At 38.3% G+C, this 21,291-nt stretch overlaps 1 protein-coding gene across 1 annotated transcript; it reads left to right on the forward strand.

The window, feature by feature from the left end:
* The first annotated feature begins 2,857 nt into the window (after window positions 1-2,857).
* Window positions 2,858-14,339, forward strand: LOC100892357 (cell wall protein DAN4). Its single transcript, XM_030999827.1, has 7 exons — window positions 2,858-3,009; window positions 7,524-7,569; window positions 8,202-8,405; window positions 9,336-10,004; window positions 10,227-10,304; window positions 10,701-11,021; window positions 14,203-14,339. Exons 1-7 carry the CDS (start codon window positions 2,926-2,928, stop codon window positions 14,337-14,339), a joined length of 1,539 nt encoding a protein of 512 aa, XP_030855687.1. The 5' UTR covers window positions 2,858-2,925.
* Window positions 14,340-21,291: the final 6,952 nt, after the last annotated feature.

Raw genomic sequence — 21,291 nt, forward strand, 5'->3', positions numbered from 1 at the left:
CTGCGACTACATGATGTGAAAAGAGAGGGCGTGGAGGGTGGGGGGGGGGGCAAACTGAGGGGCGAGCGAGCCGCCGGGAGACAATTTTTTTTCTTCTTCTTCTCACGAAACAATGGCAAAACGAGTCAGTAAATGCTTATGTACTGACTTTTGTCAATGTTCGGAATTGTAATATATTTATGGCATTTATGATTATAATCAAGTATATTTCACTCTCATAGTGTTAAGGATATATAAAAGTTTTTTCTTCTTCTCACGAAACAATGGCAAAACGAGTCAGTGAATGCTTATGTACTGATTTTAGTCAATGTTCGGAATTATAATATACTTAAGGCATTTATAATTATAATCAAGTATATTTCACTCCCATAGTGTTAAGGATATAGAAAAATATACTAGAACCACCGTCTATTTTAATCTTTAACACGAGACTGTTAAAATGAATATATTATTTCATGTTTTGTGTAAAGAAAGAATAATTAAAATAAAAAAAGGCCTTCAATTCTTCATTTTTTTTAATTCTTGTGTGTTTTTTGAATCACTGATCCTTAAAAAAAAAACTGCACACTTTTGTCTGTGTGAAATAATCTTAGTACAAGATGGATAGATAGAAATGTTTTTTATTAAATAGATCATCGCAGCCAATGGCTGAATTGCGATCCATTTCACAAGGTTATATACAGTACGATTGCAATTCAAATTGAAATAACACAAAATATGACATAAATCAAATAATCAAACATATAGACATTTCATAAAAATTCATTGATCAAATTAAAAAAAATTGTTTAAAAAAAAGAAAAGAAAAAAAGAAAGAGATAGGGAGAGGTGTAGGAGTGGGAGCGATGGAGTGATGACAAAGAGAGAGAAGGAGAGAAAGAGCGAAAGAAAGAGAGAGAAGGGGGACGAAAGAGAGAGAGAGAGACGGAAAGAGAGAGGAGAGAGAGAGGGAGAGAGAGAGTTGAAGAGAGGAAGAGACAGACAAAGGGTACCTTATCATTACAGATGAGGGGAGATGGCAAGAAATATTCAGTAATGCAGATAATTGAGATAAAAACTATCAAAATTCATTCACATAGTTCAATCATAGACTGTGAAATTCTAAAAATACAATTTATATTGGTATTACATTTTATTCAGAAGATTTATAAAGTAAGAAAGAGAGCTGCAAGAGTTATCCAAGGTTTTTCCATTGTGTTTGCTACCTTTTATGAGTTGATATATTGAGATCTCTCGATTAAAAAAAACCCTCATGAAAATCGATTGACAGCATAATCAATCGCGCACCTGTAATTATCCATTTCATTTTCACCAAGCAACCCAAAGGATGCAATGACATTAAACTGATTTTACACCCATTAGGCGAACGTTATTAAAGGAAGGCAGCCTTTTCTTTTTTTTTCTCTAAATGGCCCAATATGAGTTTTAATTGTCACATGCAGGGTTACGCCTTGTCGCAATACAGTGACAGGGCGATGGAGGAAATGAGAATGGAGATGAGGAGGGAAAGAGAGAAAGAGAGACAGAGAGATGGGAAGAGGTACAGACACAGCGAGAGGAGAAAGAGAGAGAAAGAGAGAGAGAGAGAGAGAGAGAGAGAGAGAGAGAGAGAGAGAAATTATAGAATGAGAGAAAGAATGAGGTTTAGTGAAATATAAGTATAAGTATAATAAGTACAATAATTTATTGTCCTTTTCAGGAAATTTGGTTTCCACTGGTTACAGAGTATTACAATACAAATATATAAATGAAATATTACAGGACAGTGATAAACATATTACGATAAACATATAATGAATATTACGAGTAAGCCACGGTATATATGGTGGTTATAGAAGTAATATCAGATTCCATTTTACAAAATATGAAGCTAAATTATTTAATATCATTGATTATTCCATAGTAAATCTTAAATAATGATAATGAATACATACATTATTATTATTATTATTATTATTATTATTATTATTATTATTATTATCATTATTATTATTATTATTATTATTATTATTATTATCGATTACCATTTTCAGTAGTATAATTATTACCGACATCGTTATTATTGCTAACTTTTTTGGTGACACATAGATTGTAGTTACTGGCTCAATTGGTAACTCATAGTTCGATGCAATATTCATGGCATATGTTTGAAATTGATATCATATGACATTTATATTGATACATTGACATGGTAGGTTCATTGTAATCAAACACGTTTTGCTTTGGAATTGAAAAGATGAATGGAGTCGGGGATAAAGGATCTTCGGAAAAGGGCACGTTGAGTTCGCGGTGTGCACAGAGAAATAGGAGAAATGAGTGATACGGAGAGAGAGAGGGGTAAAGAGAGAGAGAGAGAGAGAGAGAGGGAGCTGAAAGGGAATACAAAAAGGGCGAAATTTAGTACTAAAAGTGTGGGGCGAGAGAGACAGACTGAGACCACATTTTGTTCAAGAGCTAGAGATACAGACCCAAACATGAGATACATACAAACATACAAGAATAGCATTTGTGTCTTTTGATGATCATGCACAAGTTAAATCACTATCCCAACATGAAACTAAATTATACTTAGAAATGGTCTCGATTTTTTTTATATATACAAAATATAGCTTTGATTTATCTATTAACTTTGCTTCGTAATTAGGCTATAATTATGCATCAGTACCCGGGTTTCCTCGTTCATGGAAGCAGACAATATACAGTGCATAATTAATATCCCCAATCGATAGTCATGTCGGAGACCATCAACGCCGATTAAAGAGGTGAATAGAATCATTGTTTTGCAATCTTCTCGCACGGCGATAGCTTTAATTAAATGTCTTGACGACACCCCAACTCCACATAACGTTTGATGTGTATTGGTGATCCAGCCTTTGACCAGAATTCCAGAAGAGAGCATTATTTTGTTCTCATCATTTCAGTTTGATGATTGTTTTAGCGGCATGCAACACGAATTTGAAGTCTCAAATGATGACGTCATCGTTACCATTGATAATAATCATGGGACAGGTAAGAATATTACTGTTTCCATTAATTTCTGAATTTTTGTGTAACATTAACGTTTAATTTTAGCCATTTGCCGACAAAATGTGAAACATGCCATTCAGAGTCTCTATATAGGCTTATCCATTTTAGGGCGTTCTTGCAGCTTTCATTTGACTTCGGTGTTTGATCAAATGAAAGTGTCTTTGGAGCATTATTGTCATGTAATCTAAAATGTAGTTATTCTTTAAAATCAAAGGAACGATGGTAATGATATCTAAACAGCTATTAATTTGAATTGGTTCTTGCGATAGAGTCCACGTTTAGGCTGAAGCAAGTTAATATGAAATGAAACGCTGGTTTTTGTTTTGATTTGTTTTGATTTGATATGATTAGTTGTTGTTTACTTTATAATTTTTACCTTATTATTTGTTGACTGTATAATACCAAACTACGGTATTTCTTTTTTTGATCAGTCCGTTATGATAGTTAATCAACTGAGAAAGACGTAAATAACTCCCATTAGCCGTGTACAAAAATATCATTAATTTCTGTTTTTCTCGTAAGTTCCTTCACCCTTGGGGCACTACTCAAAATATATTATAGAAAGCAGTGGCGGATCCAGGGGGGGGCCGAAACGGCCGCGGCCCCCCCTATTGGCGGCGCAAAAAAGGGAAGAAAAGAAGAGAAAAAAAGAAAGGAGAAGAGGAGAAAAAAAGGAGAAGAGAAAAGAAAGGAGGAGAGAAAGGAAAAAAGAAGAGAAAAGAAAAGAGAAGAGAAAAGAGAAGAGAAAAGATAACGAAATTATTGAATAGAGGGGGCCGGGCCGGCCGCATAAAATCTCGAGCCGCGGATTCAAAGTTAAACGTTAAGAACAGCCCCTGCGCTACATGAGGTCATCACTCTGAAGTGAGAAATTTGAAAGGACACAATATTTGGGTGTCTTTTAAATAGAAGTTATATACTCAACAGTCAAATTTTAAATTAACGGTAGGGCCGCTTCACAACTCTTATTTTGCCCTTTATTTGGATTCAGCTAATACTAACTCGCTTGTGCTTGTATTTAAACTCATGTTGGTAGTAATCATGGACAGGGGCGGCAATCCTGGGCCCGATAGGGGGACACGTCCCCCAGGAAATTTAGAAATATAGCTAGAAAGAAATATAGCGGAAAGAACGTACATATTGGGCTCAGGGATTTTCTAGAATGCAGAATTTCAGCATTCAACATTGAAAAAATCTCGCTTGGTCGCTACGCCCCGGCCGGCCACGGCCCTCGCCCGATAACACAAAACTATGACGCTCCCGGCCGTGATTTATCCATGGTTGGTGTAATAGATCTTTTTTCCATTTCATTTACACTAACATAATTGTGTGCCATCACAATCATGATTGTTTCATCTTCCCTTTAAAGCAGGCGCGTAGCCAGGGACGGTTGGGGCAGTAAGATGACATAGGCCGAAAAAGGAGCAGACAAAGATACATTTTTGAAAATTCTGACAGTCGAGAACGGTACAACGAATCGTCTTCTTTCTCTAATAATTTAATGAAATGTCAAAGCTTCCGCGCATCTCTCGGGAGGGGGCAACTGAATTCAGACAAGGATTGGGAGTCGATAATGGTAAAACGAATCGTCTTAACTTTGTCTAATAGTTTAATGAAACGTCAGAAGTTTACGCGCTACGCACGGGTAGGGGAAAACTGAATTTAGACAAGGAGTCAAGAATGGTAAAAATAATCGTCTCCTTTCCCTTATAATTTAATGAAAGGTCAAAGCTTCCGCGCTTCGCGCGGGAGGAGGGGGGGGGGGGGGGGAAGGGGGACTCAATTCAGACAAGGATTAAGAGTCGAGAACGGTACAACGAATCGTCTTCTTTCTCTAATAATTTAATGAAACGTCAAAGCTTTCGCGCTTTGCGCGGGAGAGGGGGGGGGAACTCATTTCAGACAAGGATAAAGAGTCGATGACGGTACAACGAATCGTCTTCTTTCTCTAATAATTTAATGAAATGTCAAAGCTTCCGCGCATCTCTCGGGAGGGGGCAACTGAATTCAGACAAGGATTGGGAGTCGAGAATGGTAAAACGAATCGTCTTCTTTGTCTAATAGTTTAATGAAACGTCAGAAGTTTACGCGCTACGCGCGGTCCGGGAAAACTGAATTCAGACAAGGATTTAGAGTCGAGAATGGAACAACGAATCATCTTCTTTCTCTAATAATTTAATGAAACGTCAAAGTTTCCGCGCTTCGCGCGGGAGAAAACTGAATTCAAACAAGGAATAAGAGACGAGAATGGTACAACGATTCGTCTTCTTCCTCTAATAATTGAATGAACCGTCAAAGTTTACGCGCTACGCACGGGCAGGGGAAAACTGAATTTAGACAAGGAGTCGAGAATGGTAAAAATAATCGTCTCCTTTCCCTTATAATTTTATGAAAGGTCAAAGCTTCCGCGCTTCGCGCGGGAGGAGGGGAGGGGGGGGGGGGGAAACTCATTTCAGACAAGGATAAAGAGTCGATGACGGTACAACAAATCGTATTCTTTCTCTAATAATTTAATGAAATGTTAAGCTTCCGCGCAAAGCGCAGAAGGGGGAGCTGAATTCAGACAAGGATTAAGAGTCGAGAATGAAACAACGTATCATCTTCTTTCTCTAATAATTTCATTATACTATGAAAGAACAAAGCTTCCGTGCTTCGCGCGGGAGGGCGGGGGGGAGGTGGCTGAATTCAGTCAAGTTATAATTAATCTTCTTTCTCTAATAATTAATGTAAAGGTCAAAGCTTCCGCGCTTCGCGCGGGAGGGGGGGGGGAGCTCAATTTAGACAAGGATTAAGAGTCTAGAACGGTACAACAAATCATCTTTTTTCTCTAATAATTTCAATTTAAACTATAAAAGGTCAGAGCTTCCGCGGGAGGGGGGGAATTCAGACAAGGAATACGAGTCGAGAATGGTACAACAGATCGTCTTCCTTCTCTAATAATTTAATAAAAAGTCAAAGCTTCCGCGCTTCGCGCGGGAGAGAGAAACTAAATCCAGACAAGGATTAAGAGTCTAGAACGGTACAACGAATCATCTTTCTCTAATAATTTCAATTTAAGCTATAAAAGGTCAATGCTTCCGCGCTTTGCGAGGGAGGGGGAAAACTGAATTCAGACAAGGAATACGAGTCGAGAATGGTACAACAAATCGTCTTCTTTCTCTAATAATTTAATGAAACGTCAAAGCTTCCGCGCTTCGCGCGGGAGGGGGAAAACTGAATTCAGACAAGGATTAAGAGTCTAGAACAGTACAACGAATCATCATTCTCTAATAATTTCAATTTAAACTATAAATAGTCAAAGGTTCCGCGCTTTGCGCGGTTGGGAGAAAACTGAATTTAGACAAGGAATACGAGTCGAGAATGGTACAACAAATCGTCTTCTTTCTCTTATAATTTAATGAAACGTCAAAGCTTCCGCGCTTCGCGCGGGAGGGGGAAAACTGAATTCAGACAAGGATTAAGAGTCTAGAACGGTACAACAAATCATCTTTTTTCTCTAATAATTTCAATTTAAACTATAAAAGGTCAGAGCTTCCGCGTTTTGCGCGGGAGGGGGGAATTTAGACAAGGAATACGAGTCGAGAATGGTACAACAAATCGTCTTCTTTCTCTAATAATTTAATGAAACGTCAAAGCTTCTGCGCTTCGCGTGGGAGGGGGATAACTGAATTCAGACAAGGATTAAGAGTTAAGAACGGTACAACGAATAGTTTTCTTTCTCTAATAATTTAATGAAACGTCAAAGCTTCCGCGCTTCGCGCGGGAGGGGGAAAACTGAATTCAGACAAGGAATATACCAGTCGAGAACGGTAAAACAAATCGTCTTCTTTCTCTAATAATTAATGAAAGGTCAAAGCTTCCGCGCTTCGCGCGTAATGGGGGGGGGGGGGGGGGGAGTGGCAGCGAGCTGCCCGAATATGTGTTTTTTTTTTAAATATCTTTTGTCGTTTATTTTGGTGATGAATAACACTTTCACAATATTATGGTCAAATTGTTGCTCGCTCACTAGCCGAATTGTGAAACCAGAAAATTACTTTTTCGGGCAAGAGGCTATAGCCCCCCCCCCCCTCCCCGATGAAAATGTCAAAAATTGTACCGGTATGGTGCTTCTAATATGACCTTGAAAAAACGGTCTGCGCAATTTGGGAATTTCCGGCCCCCCCTATTGGAAAATCCTGGATCCGCGCCTGAGAAAGCATATTATATATTATAGGTCCTCTATAACAATAGACCCTCCTGAGCAATGAATTTACACAAAAAACAGGTGGGAAAGTAGTCCGGCACAACATCACATATTTAGTCAGATTTAACTGATACTTTAGTAGGATTTCCCTTTAATTGAACTTATCACATGTAGCTAGTTTACAATTATGGTTTTAAACGGTTAATTTGCACACTTTGCTATGTCATTTTTGTTTGTCCTGCACTTTACCATAATTACTACTTCAAGCTACTGAAAAGAACAGTTAACATGCTATCATTTTTCTTTCATGCAGGAAAATGTTTGTCAGAAGATATGGACGCTCGTTTTAATAAGCATAGGTAAGCATTTCCTAATAACTCTAAGATATTTTGAAACAGCCACTGCTGAGAAAATCTATGTGCATTCGCTATGAATATTCTAAATTCGATTTGATAAAGAAAGAAAATATGATAAAGAGAAAATTAGCAATATAATTTGGTAACGATGTTATGGTAAATTATAACTAAATCATTATTGTATGAAACCACTTCGAATATTCATCATTTCCAGAATTGTTATTAGTAATATGGTCAACTTCTAACGGTATAGAATAATGTTCTATTTGATAAACAACCATTGCTACAACGACTGCTACTACTATGACTGGTAGTATAAAAGTGATACTATTAACTACTTACCACTACTAATACTACTCCCATGCCTACTGTATACTACTACTACTACTACTTCCACACCTACTACTACTACTACTACACTACTACACTACTACTACTACTACTACTACTACTTCTACTATTATTACTATTACTACTACTTCTACTGTTACAATACTACTTAGGATAATAATGATGATGATGATGATGATAATAACGACGACAGTGATGGTGATGATGATGTAATGAGTCGTTTCATCTGCTTGGAATAAAATAGACAGGTAAAACAACATTTATTTCCATATTTTGACTTCAAGTTTCCCAAGCCACTTCTGCTTCTGCTGTACTTGACACAGCATGTCAGACTGAACCTTCACTAGAGAGTCTTTGCGGCAGCATTAGACTACCCGGATCGGGTCAGGAGATTCAGTTGGTCCCGGTGCCATTACGTAACAGCCCCCAGACGCCCCTGGCTTTACTGAAGTCTTTTGGAACATGGAATTTTGTCTGCACATATCCAGGTAATCGCAAGGTTCACGTACTCTTCATCGTACTAGCTAATTGGTTAACAATCATGTAGCGACAGTAAAATAACATTTCCTCTGCATATCCATAGTGATTTAACTGAGAAAGTACATGAGTACAGATATTTGAGGACCGTAATAGGTGACAAATTGTACTGGAAACATAATTGTCGAGTCATTCAAAAGAAAACGAGCCAGAGAATGTTCTTCCTCGAGAAACTCAAGAAGTTCCATGTTGATAAAATAATCCTGATACTTTTCTACCAATCAATGATTCCGAGTGTGTTAGCATTCAATATCATTTGCACGTCTGTCAAAGGAACTAAAGGGAAGATTTGATCGCACCTGGAAAATTGCACAGAAGGTTATAGGCTCGGCATTAGTCCCGGTTCAAGCATTGTATGAAAAACGTCTGTATCAATAAAGATGAAATGAAATGGAAAAGTTTTCAAAACGGTTTTGCGAACGTGTTCCTGTGACAATTGCTATGTGTTAATTTCCTACACTAACCGAATTCTTAACTTCAACCCTGGACCCAAATTTATATCCAACCTTTACGCTAAACCTATTCAGGGAGGTGAGACCTGACCTAATCTAAAACCCAGTTGCCACCATACGCCTAACCCTATACCTTTGACAAAGTAAAGCCCGAGCAAATATCTCAGCTAGATGTCGGATCACCTCTCGAAACGTAATACTTTACTAATATGCATAAAATTATGTCATGCAGATAGAAGATTTACATTTCCTGAGCATATTTCCTTTGCTTCTGTGTGTTGTTTTCTCTGTTATTGTTAACTTCTAGGGAATGGGTGTAACTGAAGTTACATCGACAACCCTTTACACAGATCTGTCCTCGATCAAGGACGACTCTTTCGGGGACAGTTTTAGATCTTGTAACCACCCTTCCTCTCCCATTTACACTAGGGTCAGTTCCGTCCGGCACCACGGTAAAGAACGAAAACAATTTAGGAACAACGACTGGGGCCACTTCTTTGAGGAATAGCGCCATCACATCCTACCCTACAACATCATCAGAACTGTCTACCATTGCTGAAACTCTCATCACATTGGATCGATCGCGTACCCCTTCAGAGCCCGGTGTGGTAGTTGGTGGCAATTGGCCATCTCAGAGCACCCCTGCCACTACGACACCACACGATACCGTAGTGACAACTGATACCGACGAACAGTCTCCAAGCACTTCAACCCATACCACTAGAAGAATGTCTGCAACGGAAGCAGCGTATGTGACCACTGATGCCAGCGGGTCACCTCAAAGCACTTCAGTCTATGACACTACTAGGACATCTACACCAGAGAGAACTACCACAGATTTGCCTGAATCTACAACTTCTTCTGGAAGATACAGTACAACAACTGAACCGATCGATGTGACCACTGATGCCAGCGGGTCACCTCAAAGCACTTCAGTCTATGACACTACTAGGACATCTACACCAGAGAGAACTACCACAGATTTGCCTGACTCTACAACTTCTTCTGGAAGATCCAGTACACCAACTAAAACGAACGAGGTCACGACCGGTAGTTCCAATGCACCCACCACTACTACAGGACAGTTCGGTACACAAGGTGGGCCTAGAGCATTACGTTCCTCTATTTTCAAGTGCCATATTCATTGCCATTATACGCGAAAAGTCTATGTGAGCCATTTCTTTTCTATGTTTTTTCAGTAGTTCCTTAGTTCCATGAATAAGTGAAGCGTTGTTTCTCGTTACTAATAATCGATTTGCATTGTGTTGTTGACCAACATCCCGTTTCATCTTGTCTTTTCATTTGCCATTCACGGTATAGCGTCAACGGCGAAGACCACGACTGATGAGGCCAGTACTACTGCAGAACAAACCACTGAGGGGTCGACCACATCAACAGGTATAATGATCTATTTTTGATTGGTCTACTGGAACTATCAGTGGCGTAGCGTACGTAGGTGCATACATGGGGGGGGGGGGGGGGGGGGTCACTGGTGACATTGGGGGTACCAACAAAAAACATTTACCTGTACCACACTAACGGAGCTATACTAGGCTCAAGACTTCATGAACTTGGGGTTAAGTGTCAAATCAGAGTCTGTATATATACTGTCTGCATATTTTTTCCCACTCACGTTAGTTCTGTTTAGTAGTTTTTTAAACATATTATTCTAAGAGTGAGAATCATTATTATTAAAAATCAAAAATCAGATTTTCCCGAACCTCGTTTTCTTTGTCAACGCTTTGACTCACATTATTGCCCATGGTTTTAATGTATCTCCATGTATCATCATAGGGACGTGCCCTTCCGGTTTTGTCTCGTTCGGGGACAAGTGCTACTTCTTTCCACCGGCTCACCTGACCTCCTACATGAACTACGCCGATGCCGAGGACTTCTGCACCGACGTCGTGTCCGCCGGCCTCGCCGACGACTCTGCAACACTTCTGACTATCAACAGTCTTGAAGAGAACCAATTCCTCATGAGCCATCTTGCCGGAGTTCAGGACACCGTGGATATCGTCGGCAGTGATGGCGTTTGGGTGGATTGTGATCTAAATGGGCGTTTCGACTGCAATCTGGATTATGATTCTCTTCCGTATTATGATTATTACAGTGGTAAGTAGGAAACATGAGCATGTTTATTACCCCAAGGCGTTGTGCACGAGGCGACATTAGGGACTGTTAGATTTGCGCGACGACACAGTGGACTGCTACGTGTGACGTCCTTTTAAGGCACCGTGGCGTCCTTAAGGCACTGTCAGTGCCTTAAAAGGACGTCACATGTAGCAGTCCACTATGTCGACGCGCAAATCTAAAAGTCCCTATTTGGCTGACGGAGGACTGCGTCAGCGATTGACGCGGTCTTTGACGCGCAGTGTGAGCTTGAACCCATACATTACAATGCATATCCGTAGCAGAATTAAGAGGCGCCGCGCCGCGGCGCTTTGAAGTGCTTGTATAGAGTGATATCGTTCAGAAAGAGAACGCATAATGGACAATGCAAACATCGCTTATAATTAGCGAAATAATATGCCCTAATTCAAATCACATGCTCCATTGCTTAGCGCATGTAGTAACGGATTGGCATAAGTGTAAAAAAGAAAAAGAAAGAAGAACAGTGCGAACAATGCGTGGAATAACAGTACTTACTGGCGCATGCACTTATTTCGTTCACTAGATAGAATAGCGTAAGCCCTTCCCAAAAATGTCCTGTGGTATTTTCTTTGGTATGTCACAGGAATATTTGATACCACAGGGACACGTGTGGTACTGTACAAGACACTCGTTCGGTAATGTTGTATTTCAAGTGGTACACGTACATCGTTACCACACGAAAATGACTCCGGAGTGTCTGAAATCACAGGTATTTGACGTCGTCAAAATGAAGACTTGTGTGTGACAGACTGGGCATACTTAACGCATTGCACACGAGGTTTCATCTCCAGGCGCGGATCCAGGATTTCTTAGGGGCGGGGCAAAATTGAATTTATGCGAGCCAAATATTGGTACGTAATGGTGACCAGTAGTGACGTAATGCGGGGGGGGGGGGGAGTGGATGTAGGGAGGGGCGAGTTTCCCCTCCCTCCTCCGCAAAACGCGAAAGCTTTGACGTTCTCGAAAATAATCCCCGTCTGAATTCAGTTTTTCCCCTCCCGCGCGAAGCGCGATAGCTTCTTTTACGATTAATTAAATCATTAGAGAAAGGATACGATTCGTTGTACAGTTCTCGACTTTTAATCCTCGTCTGAATTCAGGTTCCCACCCCCCCCGCGCTTCCTTTTAAATTTCATTAAATCATTGGATAAAGAAGACGATTCGTTGTACCGTTTTCGAAAATGATCCTCGTCTGAATTTAGTTTCTCCCCGCCCCCTCCCGCGCGAAGCGCGAAAGCTTTTACGCTTCATTAAATCATTAGAGAAACAAGACGATTCGTTGTACAGTTCTCGACTCTTAATCCTCGTCTGAATTCAGTTCCCTCCCCCCCCCCCTCGCGCGAAGCGCGGAAGCTTTTACGATTTATTAAATCATTAGAGAAAGAAGACAAATCGTTGTACAGTTCTCGACTCTTAATCTTCGTCTGAATTCAGTTTTCCCAAAGCTTTTACGCTTCCTTAAAACATTAAAGAAACAAGACGATTCGTTGTACAGTTGTCGACTCTTAATCCTCGTTTGAATTCAGGTTCCCCCTCCCCTCTTTTACGCTTCATTAAATCATTAGAGAAACAAGACGATTCGTTGTACCATTCTTAATCCTCGTCTGAATTCAGTCCCCCCCCCCCTCCCGCGCGAAGCTTTTACGCTTCGTTAAATCATTAGAGAAAAAAGCCGATTCGTTGTACCATTCTCGACTCTTAATCCTCGTCTGAATTCAGTTTACCCCCCCCCCCCTCCTCCCGCGCGAAGCGCGGAAGCTTTTACGTTTCATTAAATCATCAGAGAAACAAGACGAATCGTATTACCGTTCTCGACTCTGAATCCTCGTCTGAATTCACTGTTCTACCGCGCAAAGTGACGTTTCATAAGATTATGAGAGAAAGAAGACGATTCGCTGTACCGTTCTCGACTCTTAATCCTTGTCTGAATTCAGTATCCCCACTCCTGCGCGAAGCGCGGAAGCTTTGACGTTTCATTAAATTATTAGATAAAGAAGACGATGCGTTGTACCGATCTCTACTCTTAATCCTTGTCTGAATTACAAAGATGTTAGTTGTCTGCTCCTTTTTCTTCATTCGAGCTCGAGGCTCCCGATCCCCGCCGTTCCGCGGGCCCTGACATGTAGGCATCCCAAGAATCATATTTCTTGCCTGGCTGTAAATTTAGGAATTCGTCATTTTCCAACAAACACATAAAAAGGTATAATTTACTAACAAGTGAGGAAAAATCTCGGAAATTATGTCATTTCAGCATTATTTGTAATCCACCGTTATTGAATTAGAAATAAACCACATTCGAATTTGATTTCCCCCAAGCCTCCCCCCTCAGTTCGCCAGTATCTCCTCTTTTCATTTTTCTCTCTTATTATTTTAATTGGGGGGGGGGGGGGCAACAGCATGGGAGGCAAGGCCCTTTCGCCTCCCCCATCTCCTTCTGCCCCTTTTCTTTTCTTCTTCTTCCTCTTCTTTCTTTCCCTTTCTCTCCTCTTTCCCTTTCCCTTCTTTTGCTTTCTTCTCTCTTTTTTTTTCCGGGGGGGGGGGGGGAGGCCCGCTCCCCCCCCCCCCCCTCTGGATCCGCGCCTGCATTTCAAACGCTTTATCATCTGCGTTAATCGAGCCTTCGAAAGATATGGGTCCGCGTATTCGTCAATAATTAGTACAAGCATTGTTTACACATATTGCATTCATTTTTTGTGCGATGAATACCCAATCATGGTGCCATTAACAAAGACGCAGTTCTACGTCGGGCAAACGATGCACCTCGCGTCCAACAGCCACATTTAATGACTAAATAAAAATCTAAACTATTGCTAGTCAGGGGAAGCAATTGGTCACCAGAAAAACAGTCGATGTTTTAATAATTACTTGCTAGCAGTCACTTGAATCACACGTACGAATTGCAAGCAAAATCTGTTTGCAGTCACATTATACTTCTTCAAAAAAACATCTATTACTTAGAATAATCGACAACGCCTCGTATCCTAGAAGAGGTGCAAAATAATCCATTTATTATCATCATCGTCATTATTATATATATTATTATCATCATCATTATTATATATATTATTATCATCATCATTATTCGGCTCGAATTAATGTATTCACACTTTCCTGTATATGAATTTCATATACTCTACTGCAGGTTGGGATAATCTCTACGTCATCCTGTCTCTCGACGATGGGCTCTGGTACAATGATTGGGGCTCTAATTTGGCTTTCGTTGTCTGTCAAATCACTCAAGGCGTAGGCCTACTGCAGGTTGGTACATTTGTACTCTGAAGAACTAGAGGGTCGTTGGGGCCATTCTCCATATCATGGGAGTTATAACGACAGGCCGTGGGGTAATGAGCAACCACTCTTGGGGGGGGGGGGGGAGGGGGGGGCAAAAGTGAGGAAAAAAATCCGGGAAGTCATGTCATTTCAGCAACATTTGTTCGAAATAAGCCACGTTTGATTTTATTTTTATTTTTTTAATTTTGTTTGGGGGGCACCTGCTCCCCAAGCCCCCCCCCCCATCAGTGCACCAGCGACGAAAGGGGTGGCTATTGATTTAATCCAGCGACTTAAATACAGGCAGTATATTATATTTGTTTTATATACTTGAGTCATATATTTATTGTTCATTGATAACCATGCCTGGAGGAATGTAACGGGGAGAAAAGGACGAGTGCCACAGATCATAACATCTGAGAGGAGAGCTGAAGGGGTGGAGTAAAGGCGATCATAGTCAATTAAGTCATCGAGAAAACTAAAATGGCGTTTTTGTACATAATCTTTGAAGAAATTTATGAAGTAAGAGCGGAAATACATTAATCGTAGTTTTAATTTCTTCTTCGCCCTCCTTTTTCTGGTACTGCCACTTCTGCAGGGTTCATGAATAAATATGTGGGGTATAGTAATACAACTTTCATAGATAATGACACTGAAAAATATGAAGTATAAGGACTGGTATTATGTATTTTTAAAGTATAGTTTTGTTGATACTAGCGTGGCCTATAAAGACGTGTGTGTGTTTATTGATATTTCTGTCGGATCTGTGGGATATAAAGACAAAATTACATAATAAATACATTTAAAAAAAATAAAGATGTAAAAATATATATATATATATATATATATATATAAAGACAAAACCCAAAAGTATCTATTGCGGGGCGGGAGTTGGGTTCAGAATGTTGTAAAATCAATTAGAATTATGATACATTGTCTCTTCGTATTTGACTGGCCTAGGTGCTGCCTCCTTGTACAAAGTAGTCATTAAATGTTTTAGTAAATATGTGGGTTTGATTTCCATCAATATTCATCAAATTTGATTTTTTTAAATTTTTTTTAAATTTATTAAAAAAAAAAAAAATTTGTTTTAATATATATATATATTTTTAAATTTCCTGTCCATAGTGTACTGCCTGGATTCTACGTTCGGCTCTTTCCTTTGTAAGAAACTTGCTAAACATACACAAGATATCCATTCTCCCCCTTATTTTTTATTTATATGCAGATTATGTTTTCATGATGGTTTGGCGCCAATCAATATATTTGTTTTTGCTTGTATTTTAACTAGAAACATATTTTGTCAAACTTACATGTTACTCATTATATTTATTTGTATGATGTTTCTTTGTATTGATGTGAAAAGGTGGAAATAAAACAAACACACAAACATATTTATTAGTATTAATAAATTGTGTACTGTGTCAAAGTACACTTTTTTCTGCACTTCGTTATTAATTAGGTATTTTGTTGTGGGAAAATTCGTGTTTCTAATTGATGTCAAATTTCCTTTTGCTATATAACAAAACGTTTATTAAGTCTATAAGAAATGTGTTTCTATATCGTTAACATATAAGTACACACAAGAGTTTGATAAAGTAGATGGAGAAACTGTATTTTATTAATTTTCATCACGTTATTCAAAATAGAAATGAAACAAAGGAACAAAACAAAACAATTGTACAGTGTGCATACAGAACAATATACAATGGTTAATTACACGCAGGTCAACCAAAACCTATAATATACTATGATATTAAATATAATTGATATATAAGTGTTCAAGCTTTAATTATATGAAATAATAATATTAAAAACGATAGGTTATTTGTACTGCCGAGAGCCGAATAAGGCGATTTTATTCATATTTTCGCGCCCTTCTTGCTCCCAGTACAGACGGTTTCTAATTATTATTATTTAAAAAAAAAATCTTTTTTTACAGGCATCACGTCTTATCATGGCAGATTCTAGTGTGCTTTTTATATTTAGTTTACATTTATAATTATCACAGGAAGAACAGCAAGCATGAAAGCAATATTGCGATAATTATGTAACTTTTTTTTATGTCGAGCTAGAGTAAGAGAGTGAGCTTTAAAAAAAAAGGGGGGGGGACAAAGCAAGTCAGGTAGAGAACATGAAAGAGAGGGAGAGAAGAAATAGAGAGGGAGAGAGAAAGAGAGAGAGAGAGAGAGAGAACGTACAAGTATATATTAGAGCGAGCGAGAGGGGGTAAGGCATAGGAGATAAAACGGTAGGAAGAAAAAATGAAGACAGAGAGAGAAAAATGGAAAGATAGAGAGAGAGAGAGACAGACAGACAGACAGAAAAAAATATATTCCGAGTTAGATATCTTGAATTTATTATATTTCAATACTTCCGTTTTCTTCTCGATGACAAACAGCGGAACTAACATATTTTATATGTCTTTCATTATTTCAATTATGCAAAGGAATGTTCATTTTTATCGACTTCCTTTCCATTGAATAGCATTTGCAAAGATATAACATTAGAGCAACGACATCGCTAAAAATAGATACATTGTAATTAAACAATAATGTTATCACGTGCATACGCATTAACAAATTGCGAACAAAATTGATCCATCGCTTCAAAAGATTACAATAGAGGCCCGAATTCACAAAGGAGGTTTGTCGACAAACCTAGGTTTATGTGCGTCATAATTAGGACGCGCTTCGATGCGTTTCAGACCAAGGTTTGTCAAAACGCGTCATATGCCTCACATAAAGTTACCTAGGTTGTCTACAAACCTCCTTTGTGAATTCGGGCCAGAGTGTCCGGGGGGGGGGGGGGGAGAGGGATGCGATTTTCAAAGTCGGTGTGCACTTTTTAGGGAATGGGCATCTTCAAAATTCCGGTGGAATATCTTAACCACGATCACAAACTGGTATTTTTTCGTCCTTCATTTAAATACTGTTATAGACTGATCGGTGCATTATCACACCTTCTCAATTACTCTTAGAATGTTTACCGATTTTACAGTCACCGTGAATAGAATCATGTCTTCTTTCTTAGGCATCTTGTGATCTGATTTTTTTTTTGTTGCTCATGGTAACTAATTCGCGAGGTCGAGAGGTAAGTGAGCAAATACAACATTAAAGAGTACAATGCAGACAATTACAGAACAGGTACAAAGTCTTTTTTGTTAAAAAAAAAAAATCACTGATGATATGACTGGGGTGCAACTGAAGTGTACGTGAGAACAATAACATTATTGTTGAATTATCTATTTTTAGGTATGTCGTTTTTCTAATGCCATCTCTTAATTTTTCAAAATGCTATTCATTAAAATGGATCGAAGTGAATGAATATTAACCTGCGTTTGAAATATTTGTAGGAAAAATGGCTTATTCCTTTTACATAATTATTATCGTCATTGTTACGTCATCGATGTTCATTTTCATTTCGATCCTAAGGTGTGGGCCTTTATTGCTTGGTATGTTATTCATTATGCTCAATTATATACCTCACTTAAGAAATCCAGCCATCTGATTGGTCGAATTGCATTCATAAACTTCAACTGTTCCTGTAAAATTCCCGGTAACCATGCTTAAAACATTTCAATATTTTTAATAACCATGGTTATTAAAAAAATAGGTCAGTCTCCATGGTTACCCCATAGGTTTACATGTTAAAAAATGGTTTGAGCGATGGAGGGTACCATACGTGTGCGAAAAATTGGTCGGCAATTTCAATACAATTGAATCTCGATCGATCTTACCGACAATTTTATCTTGCATTGTTGACATGAAGACGAAAATAAACTTCCAAAAACAAAAAAAACAACATCTGCCGATAGATCTTGATCTAAGTTCGTGCCAATATGCATTGCAAAAGTAAAAGAAGAGTCCGTATATGGAGCTTTTGCGAAGCATTCATCACACGCAAAGCCTGTTTCAATCCATTTTAATGTATATATAGTACAAAACTGCCAAACATGTTAATAACGCGCGATGGCCGAGAGGTCTGAGGCGCTGACTTTAGATACATCACCTTTTGTACGCAAGAGTTCGAATCTCATCTTGGACCAAAAAAAAAAGTATTTTTTATTTTTTATTTTTTAGTCTATTTTTTTTCGGCATATAAAAGTATTAATGACTGCTTTAATATTCGAGAAATAGTTGTTTTCATACGCTCTCGGGAAGGTTACAATTGGGCTATTCCCTCGGCAAGCCTCGGGGAATAGCACAATTCTAACCTTCCCTTGAGCGTAATAAAACAACTATTTCTCTCAATGCGAGGTCACGTTGCTCCGAAAAGATTGTTGTTCAGGAAGATTTTCTTACCCTTAGCCATTTTAAAGCAACATATTTGGTTGGTTGTGGCCTCGCCTGCGATGGAGAAGTTTACCAAACTGAGGTTCAATAATTTTCCCTTTCTTTTTTCTGCCTGATGTGCCCGTAATACCACGGTTACGTATAACTGCGTGCCCCTTTCCTGCAATTTCTTAACTAAAAATAGGGCTATGCTATTTTGAATTAACGTTGACAACTGTCTGGATTCTACGCTCGGCTTACATATTCATTAGTATTAATATTGTGTACTGTATTAAAATTACTTTTTCTGCATTTCGTTATTAATTTGGTATATTGTTGTGGGAAAATTCGTGTTTCTAATTGATGTCAAATTTTCTTTTGCTATAAAACAAAATGTTTATTTTGTCTATAATAAATGTCTTTCTATATCATTAACATATTGCTAAAGTGATGTTATTTATAAGTACACTCAAGAGTTTGATAAAGTAGTTGGAGATACTGTATTTTATTTTATCACGTTATTCAAAATAACAAAGGAACACAACAAAACAATTGTATGTGCATATAAAACAAAATACAATGGTTAATTACACGCAGGTCAACCAAAACCTTGATATACTATGATATTAAATAGATTTTGAGGTATAATTATATAAGATAATAATATTAAGTACGATAGGTTATTTCTGCTGCTGAGAGCTGAATAAGGCGATTTTGACTCATATTGTTCGCGCCCTTCTTGCTCCCAGTACGGACGGTGTTTAAAAGATAATTTTGTTTTAATTTTTAATTTTTTTATACAGGCATCACGTCTTATCATGGCAGATTCTAGTATGCTTTTTATATTTAGTTTATATTTATAATTATCACAGGTAGAACCGCAAGCATGAAAGCAATATTGCGATAATTATGTAACTTTTTTATGGCGAGAGAGGGAGTGAGAGAGAGTGAGCTTTAAAAAAAAAAAGGGGGGGGGGACAAAGCAAGTCAGGCAGAGAACATGAAAGAGAAGGAGAGGAGAAATAGAGAGAGAGAAAAATATATATATATACGATCAAGTATATCAGAGCGAGCGAGAGGGGGTAAGGCATAGGATATGAAGACAGACAGAGAGAGAGAGAGAGAGAGAGAGAGAGAATGGAGAGAGAGAGAGAGAGAGAGAGAGAGAAATAATTATATTTCAATACAACCCTTTCTTCTCGATGACAAACCAGCGGAACTAACATAATTATTTTACATGAGTTTCATTATTTCAATATTGCAAAGGAATGTTCATTTTTATCGACTTCCTTTCCTTTGAATAGCATTTGCAAAGATATAGCATTAGAGCAACGACATCGCTAAAAATAGACACATTGTAACTTTGTGATTTCGAGCCAGAGTGTCCGGGGGGGGGGGGGGAGAGGGGGGAGAGAGAGAGAGGGGGGGGGGGGGGGAGGTTGCGATTTTCAAAGTCGGTGTGCACTTTTTAGGGAATGGGCATCTTCAAAATTCCGGTGGAATATCTTGACCACCATCGCAAACTGGTATTTTGTCATCCTTCATTTATTTTAAATAGTGTTATAGACTGAGCGGTGCATTAATATCACACCCTCTCAACTACTCTTATAATGTTTACCGATTTCACTGTAATCAAGAATAGAATCCTGTCTTCTTTATTGCGATCTGATTATTTTTTTTTGCTAATGGTAACTAATTCGTGAGATCAAGAGGGAAGTAAGCACGTACAACATTATATTAAGGAGTTTATGCAGACAATAATTACAGAACAGGTACAAAGTCTTTTTTATTGAGAAAAAAGAAATTTCACTGATGATATGATTGGGGTGCAACTAAATTGCACGTGTCTGAGAACAATAACATTATTGTTGAATTATCTTTTTTTAGGGATGTCGATTCTCTCATGCTATCTCTTAATTTTTCAAATGCTATTCATTAAAATGGATCGAAGTGAATGAATATTAACCTGCGTTTACAATATTTGTAGGAAAAATGTTTTTTCCCTTCTACATAATATTACGTCATTGTTACGTCAGCGATGTTCATTTTCATTTCAATCCTAAGGTGTGGGCCTTTATTGCTTGGTATGTTATTCATGTATGCTCAAGTATTTAATGCGAGGTCACGTCGCGTTGCTCCGAAACGATGGTTGTTCAGGAAGATATACTAACACTAATTTTAGCCATTTAAAAGCAGCATATTTGGTTGATTGTGGCCTCTCCTGCGATGGAGAAGTTGACCAAACTGAGGTGAAACAGTTTTCCCTTTCCTTTTTCTGCCTGATATATGATTTTATTTTATTTTATTTCAGCATTTTTCCAAATATAATATAACTGAATAACAAAGAACATATTAATGTAAGGTATAATACAACATATACAAATAATAATTTCTTCATGTCAAAATGTTTTTTACATGATATATGTACATAATGACGAAACTTAATATCTCCATAACATAATATCATAATACCACGGTTTCGTATAACTGCGTGCCCTTTTCCTGCAATCTCTGAACTAAAAATAGGGCTATGCTTTTTCGGCCAGGGCGGGGTGAATCCATGGTTACTAAAGAGGATGGGGCATAGTAAAGAGATAGATTTCTATCAAACTTCAAGCAACAAAAAAATATATAAAAATATCCAAATTACAAAACAAAAATAATACAACGTTACCTGCTTCCACATA

Source organism: Strongylocentrotus purpuratus, unplaced genomic scaffold (assembly GCF_000002235.5).
Source record: "Strongylocentrotus purpuratus isolate Spur 01 unplaced genomic scaffold, Spur_5.0 spur5_contig_861, whole genome shotgun sequence".
In the NCBI taxonomy this organism is placed as follows: Eukaryota; Metazoa; Echinodermata; class Echinoidea; order Camarodonta; family Strongylocentrotidae; genus Strongylocentrotus; species Strongylocentrotus purpuratus.

Bases quoted from the DNA above. Each gene is read 5' to 3' on its own strand.
- LOC100892357 (XM_030999827.1), top strand. From the start codon at position 2,926: ATGATTGTTTTAGCGGCATGCAACACGAATTTGAAGTCTCAAATGATG. The intron at 7,570-8,201 runs GTAAGCATTTCC...TTTGACTTCAAG, and splicing joins GCTCGTTTTAATAAGCATAG to TTTCCCAAGCCACTTCTGCT. The intron at 10,305-10,700 runs GTATAATGATCT...GTATCATCATAG, and splicing joins GGGGTCGACCACATCAACAG to GGACGTGCCCTTCCGGTTTT.